The 7,329-nt window shown below is 32.1% G+C and overlaps 1 protein-coding gene across 1 annotated transcript; it reads right to left on the reverse strand.

Annotated features, from left to right (window-relative positions):
- Window positions 1-4,322: 4,322 nt before the first annotated feature.
- LOC114409581 (chaperone protein dnaJ 49-like) lies at window positions 4,323-6,028 on the reverse strand. The gene is made up of 2 exons (XM_028373084.1): window positions 5,864-6,028; window positions 4,323-5,672 (listed from the first exon to the last, which is right to left on the reverse strand). The coding sequence occupies exon 2, from the start codon at window positions 5,633-5,635 to the stop codon at window positions 4,538-4,540; it is 1,098 nt and encodes a 365-aa protein (XP_028228885.1). The 5' UTR covers window positions 5,636-5,672; window positions 5,864-6,028; the 3' UTR covers window positions 4,323-4,537.
- Window positions 6,029-7,329: the final 1,301 nt, after the last annotated feature.

Raw genomic sequence — 7,329 nt, forward strand, 5'->3', positions numbered from 1 at the left:
TCATAAATTAACTTTTGAAATTAAGTTAATTTTAATATAGTATCAAAAGCTAATAATTAGTATTGGGTCACTATCATATCATCACTTGCATAGTCATATGCATAAGAGTGAACTGAATATGATATTTTTCCCTTATAGAATTATTGAAAATTCTACCGTTTCCCTTATCTACCTAGGAATTAGATAGATGATTTAATGGTAGTGGAAAGTTACACAGTTCAGATATCCTTTGTCGGAAAAGTGAATTAATCGACATTTGCACGAATTATATTCAATCATGTTTCTTGAGTGGGTCAGTTGGATAATCTGACTAGGAAACAAATAAGGCAAGTTAAGGAGAAAGTAAATCGGTCGAGTGACTTGGTGGAGAACAAAGACCACCTAACCCCTCTAGGTTTTCGTTTGATCCATGCTTCTAATATTGGTGTTCCTGTGCAAAATAAACCTTGTGTAATTTTTCATTATGCAATCTTTTGGGAGTTGCATTCTTTAGGAGAGACATTGAATCCTTAGATTGCTCTAATCGTGAAAAGAAAACCTTTATATTTAGTAAAATGTAAACCTTATATTGTTTCTTTTTTATGAATATCATGAAAAAAAATATACATTAATAAGTTAACTTTTATATTTTAAAGACTAATTTGATGTTATTTTAAAATTGAATTACTAAAAATGACATTGAAAAATGTGTGAAATTAAATTTGAGGCCTAATATACTTTTTAAGAGGTATGTCAACCCAAATTATAAGTGTCGATCAAAGTCAACAGTATACAAACCAAATAAAAGATCATTATAGTGCATCTACTTGCAAAGCATCTTGAACAATTTGTTAGGACGATACGCCAATATTATACTATGCAATTAATGCAGAATATACTAAAGAAAGCAAACATTGTTGATAGTATTATGCTGCAATATAGGCTAATGTTGTCTTTCATAAGCCTTGGGTATTGTGTTAGGTAGTGCAACCCATTTTAAGCACCTTATAAATATAGTCAAATTGAACACTTTTTCATATGCATTTATAATTTATTGTCACTCTGCAAAAAATCACAATTGACTTAAGCATTTGAATATTTTGCAAGTACCAATCCAACTGAGTTCCAGATGAGTCACATTGAAAGGAAGTTCAACTATCATTATCCATCCATGCCCTCCACAAATACAAGGTATTTGGTTAGAAGATTATTCCTAAGTTTCTCAAGAATCTTAGATTGATAATGTAAAATTTTTATGCTTGTATGATGATTTTAAAAATCATTCTCATGAATTTAACATTCATAGGAATATTTTTAATTAAGTTGCATACCAAAAAATTTCCTTGAGAGAAGGTTGGAATCCAAGATTCTCATAATGAAGGAAAGTTTTTTCTTTTTTTTTTTACAATGCTCTCATTTTCAAAAAGACTTTAAATATACCAAACATATTTATGACATACTCATGAATCATAATCTTCAAAAAATAAAATAATTCTTTTTAATTTTGAATGATTTTTATATTAAAAATAGACTTAAATACAATTTTAATCCTTTCAAGCTGTAATTTAGTCCTTACAAATTATATTTGTTATCTCTTTACTTAATGTTATTTTCATTGTTTAAAGTGATATCTAAAATTTTTTAAGAACAAAAAATAAAATAAACATAATTTATAAAAACTAAAAATAAAAAATAATTTTACAAGAAAAAAATAGAAAAAATACTAAATTTAAACCTTAAAAATCATGCGAAACAAAATACAGTTAAAAATTTCACAAACAACCCAGATAAAAGGTAAAGGCGCTCTAAGAGTTCTAACTCAGGTTCCATAAAATCTTGTATGTAGTTTGTTGTAAGAATAGAGAGTGAAACACTTAATGGCAATATGATAAAGAAAATATAACACTTCCTCACTAAAAAACACAATAATAATATGCAAAAAAAAAAAAAAAAAACTCCTCTAACATCAAGAAATTAAGAATGTTTTTGGTTTGCATTTTCATTTTCTATTTTCATTTCTTGTTTTTATTTTTTGAAAACTATTTTCATTTTTAAAAGATTAGAATTATGAAAACATGTTTGGTTTGACTTCTTGTTTTCTACTTTCAAGAAATAAAAACACTAAAGATGTGTTTTCAAAAGGAAATGTATGTTTAGATTTGCTTAAAATTACATTCCTTGCCACCGCATTTTCATTTTACCCAAATTGAGGTTCCTGGCTTCAACTGAAAATACTGAAAACGAGATTTTATTGTTTTCAGTTTTTGGTTCGTTTGAGAAAATATTTTCACTGAAAATGTTTTAAAAAATCCAACCAAACGCACTTCTATCACCATTTTCTATTTCTACTGAAAATGAAAACAGAAAACAATCAAACCAAACACCCCCTAAATTTTTCTTTTTTCAATTTTACCACTCAATTTATCCCTCATATCTAGGGTAAAACCCACACGATTCTTCTCATTCAAGAGTGAGAAAGATATAATAACTCTTGTTTTTCTATCTAACCAAGTATGAAGAAAGAAAATTTCAACTTATTTTTACTCATTTAAAATTTACTACTACTTTTTTGTAATTTTCTGTTCTTTGTTATTTTTTCATTATTTTTCTTTCTACATTTTCCCACATCCGAAGATATTGATTCATGACTGTATTAAAGCGCGTTGATGCCACCTTGCCTCTTTCAACCACTTTTAGCCTCCCTCCACCAGATTGCTAATAATTTTTTAAGAGTAGGAAAAAGATATTGCAAGGTTTTGACTAAGAAAATGCCACAATTCAAGGCACGTTACGGTTTGAGTATGAATAAGCATGGATATGGATAAAATTGATTTTGAATGAAACCAATTTTAATTAAAATTGTTTTGAAGTAATATAATTTTGTATGTTTTCATTATACTAGTAAATTAATAGTAATATTTAGTATAAAAAATTTTATTCAAAGAAAAAATTGTCTGATATTTTAATTCAGAATTAATTTTGAATACAAAATCAAATTCTCAACTTGAAAGTAAATACGTGAAAATTTATCTACAGAAAAGTTAACGAGTATTTCAATTTGATTTTGAAAAATCCAACGTACACATAAGCCCAATCTTATGCTCCTCAAATAGGTTAATGATAAAACCGCACTCAATATGCATCAGAAAGAAAAACCAAGGTCACAGATAAAAGTTGACACAACAGACATCAAATGCAACCCACAAACCTAAAGAATGATAATCAACCGATTCACTGAATATATATTACCAAAATGCCACTTATTTAGTTAAAGTGTAGAAAAGAAAAAGACTATCTTATGAGCCTGATGAATCAAAAGATAACTCAATCCAACAACCAAAAAAAACACAAAATATCAAACTTTGCTGGGCCTAGTTCGGTTTCTCCTCAATTTCCACATCATTTATCTTTCATGCAGACCCAAACAAGGTACACCCGAAAGGCCATGGGTCATGGCAAATCAACTGATAGCACAGAATCACAGATCAACAAAGCATTGTTTAAATGAAATCCAAGCTGCTAAGAAACATTAAATTTGATATCCATGATGATAGATTAAGTTATAGATCATATCATTGTAAAAGTCTTGCAACACACAAATGGTGCCTAATGGCCATAGACATTTGACTTTTGCTTGTCAAATAATGAAATCTTATTAGCCATCCAACTATGCTTCCACTACCTCCATCAAAGAGATTCAGCTTATCAAGTATCAAGGAAGCAAAGCAGGCTAGATAGCAACTTAAAGTATAAGGAAAATGTTTGGTGGACAACCCTTGGGGTGTCTACACCTGGATAGAGAAATAAATAAGTGAGAAGTAATAGATGCGATAGAGAGTTGTTAATTGGGCGTTTATTTACTCTATATGGGAGTGTCTAAAGATCATACTTCCAAAGTATAAACTTTCATCATCCATGTTTAATTGATTACATCAATTACTTCACACAATCTTGCTTCAGCAAATGTTTAACACCCTTTAAACACTATTTCCTTTTGAGGATGATTTAAAGTCATATGAAGTATTGAACTGATCCCTTAATCTTTTACTCCCTCCTTTTGCCATCCAAGCACATGCTTATCTATTGTGCCCCCATTTTCTTCTTCCATTCATGCTAGCTACTATATTAGAGCTAAAGTAATAGCTTAATGCATAAAAGTTGCCACTTTGCAGCAACAAAATAAACAGAATTATCAAGGCATTATAGCAAAATAATAGGTACTTAATGATTTACTCTACCATATGGTGTACCACTCAGTGCAGTTGAACATAAAATACACCAGTCAAAAGGCATATTTGGGTACATACGTGAGGCAATGCATTCATACCTCCTGTGATGAATGATTTAAGCAGTAAAGGAAGATCCATCATTGAGATATTTGATGAAATTTGAGAGATAACAATCCCAACAAAGTGGCTGGCTTATTGTAAACTTGCTTCACTAATATGAGTGAAAAATAAATTGTACATTCTATAATAATAACACAAGCAGGTAAAAGCTACTGCATCTACAACAAAAGGCAAGACAATAATAAAAATTAGGACCATGATTCAACTTATTAATTCACCACCTCAAACTTCCGCAACATATCGCAGTGGGGTGTTTCCCGGATATAACCCCATTGGCGACGCTGCAACTCAAAATGACAATTCTGGCGGAGAATGCTGAAGTACTCCCTCTCTACCCTTTCTTCAATTTTTGATCGTTCCTCGCTCCCCAAGGGATACTCCTGAACAAAGTTTGTAGATTTGACATAATAGTTGACACCCTTGGGTGTGGTAAACCGATGTTCATAAGGATAACTCTTCGATAGCGAGTACAAGGGCTCCGAAGAAGGCAAAAAGTTCAATAGTAGAATCAGCAGCACTGGCAGTAACTGAATTAATGTGCGAACATTAAAACCACCAGAACCATGTTCAGCAGCATGCCTATGACCATTGAACCCATTGAACCCAGCTGGTCCAAAACTGAATCCTCCAAAATTGGCTGCAGGGGCCATTCCTCCAAAGAAGAAGTTCCTGAATATCTCCTCAGCATCAATATCAGCTTCATAGTAACCATTATAACCCCTGGCTGCCGGCCTTGCAGTGCGCTGCTCGTAGATCGCTTCATCCTCTCCCGAAACATCATACTTCCTCTTACTCTCTTCATTACTAAGACACTGAAACGCCTTTGAAACGGCCTTGAACGCTTCCTCGGCCCCATGGGCTTTGTTCTTATCGGGATGAACCTTAAGAGACAGTTTCCTGTACGACTTCCTCACGTCCTCAATAGTGCAAGTCTTCTCCAATCCCAATATCTCATAAAAGTTCTTCTTTCTCTTTATCTCTCTGATAATTGAGACTTGCTCTTCTGTGTATGAGGCCGAAGAGGACGAGGCCGACGAGGGCCCCTTTGGAGCGGCAGCGGCCGCCCCAGCAGCCCTCCGGCGGATAGAAGGATGATCGGGAGACTTTGTGGACTCCGCCGCCTCCGCGGCGGCAGGCTGATCCCCTGCATCCGCGTCTATCGTGGACAATAGATCGTCGACGGGGAGGGTGGGGTCGAGGCGACGTGCCTTCGTTACGAACTTCAACGCACGTGACCGATCGCCGCTTTCCAACGCCTCTTTGCCGATACTCAAACATTTCAACGCGTCGTCCTTGTTCCCATCCATCGTATAACCAACGCTCGTGACGGACGGATCTTTGAACCTGGAAAATTAGGGAAACGAAAGGGGAGTGAACAATTCGAGATTTATGCGCCAGATTTGATGTGAATTTTGACCAATAAAGCAAAGAGTGATGGAATATTGTGAAATTGAATTGAGAAATTGAAGAAATGATTGGAGTTGATTAGGTGGATCGAGAGGTAGTAAAGGGATTGGGGGAAACTGAAAACTTACAGATGGAGAGCGAAGACGAGCGTGGAAGAATGGCTCAACCGAGATCGAGAAGCGAGTGGATTAGGGTTTCATGACGAGATAGAATAGAAATTGTTACTCACTTGATGATGCCTCACGATTGGAAATCGGAGCAACTTTGAAATACTTGTTCTCATCTTCTCGTTTATATACTTCGTTTATCTCAGCACGCCTATTTATCAGTTTTTTTTTTTATTATATATAATAAAAATAATAAACATTACAGCACCAAAACCCCCCCTTTGTTATCTTCTATAACCAATTTTTTTTATTTAAAAAAAGATAATTAATTTTATTAAATTAAGTTATTTTTAATTAAAAAAATAATATTTTTATTAAATAAATAATATTTTGAACATAATTTTATTAAATAAAACAACAGTCAAAATTACTTATAAAAGAAAACAAAAATTGTATTTTTTTTCTTACAAAAGAGGATAGAGAGAGTATATGATACGTGGTAAGATTAGTAATTTTTAGATTAAATGATTTTTTTAGTCTTTTATTTTTTATATTTAATTTCACCATTTATTTTTTTAAAAAAAATATGGTTGTCCTTTATCCTTTTAGTTTAGTCATTTTAGCCTAATTTTTATTAACAATTATTGATAAAAATTCATTTTGAATTTTTGATTCAATTTTTGTGGTCTTAAGTGTCACATAAAATTTAAATTTTTTTTATCATTTTTTACTTCAATAATAAAATTCAATTTGGGTTCTTAACTCACTTTTAGTGAGTTCCATGATAGACCTCATTTTTTTATATATTTTAAAATTATTTTAAAGTAAATTTAAGTAATTATTCATAAATAATTAATTGTGAAACAATAAATACATAAAAAATAAAAATATTTTATTTTATTTTATTTAAATCAAAAGTTAAATTGCTGATAAATTCATAATCTTAGATAAATATATATAAAAAAAAGTGTGTTATTCTTGTGTCTAAAGCAATTTAAAATATGCTCAACCAAATATACTTCAAGTTAAACATGAATTTTTCTTTCACAAATACATGCTCTCATTTGTAGGCATGTTGTGAAATCAAAATGAAGACTATTAGACACTTCACATGTTGAGATGTCATTGTTTATATGATCATAATCTAAATTTCTACTTAAATTATGCATGTCATTCATCTTAAACAATCATGTTATGTAAGATGATGCATGCTAACATTATATGCTCAATTGTATCCTTGTACCAAGCATGCAATAGACCACATACATTTGCAAATCAAGATTGAAGCACACTGATACCTAGCTTTCGAGGGCTAGGGAACCTCCACAATCACAAGACCTGCGCAAGCCTCAAGGACCCGTGAGGACGAAGACGCGAGTTCGAGAGAGATTAGAGAAAGAGAGTTTGAGAGGGAAGAGAAGAAGTTTCTGGATATTCTGTTTGTTATTCCTTTCTGAAGTTAGTTACAACTTATTTATATTGTTGTA

The sequence above is a fragment of the Glycine soja genome, chromosome 4, assembly GCF_004193775.1.
Source record: "Glycine soja cultivar W05 chromosome 4, ASM419377v2, whole genome shotgun sequence".
NCBI classification, from domain to species: Eukaryota; Viridiplantae; Streptophyta; class Magnoliopsida; order Fabales; family Fabaceae; genus Glycine; species Glycine soja.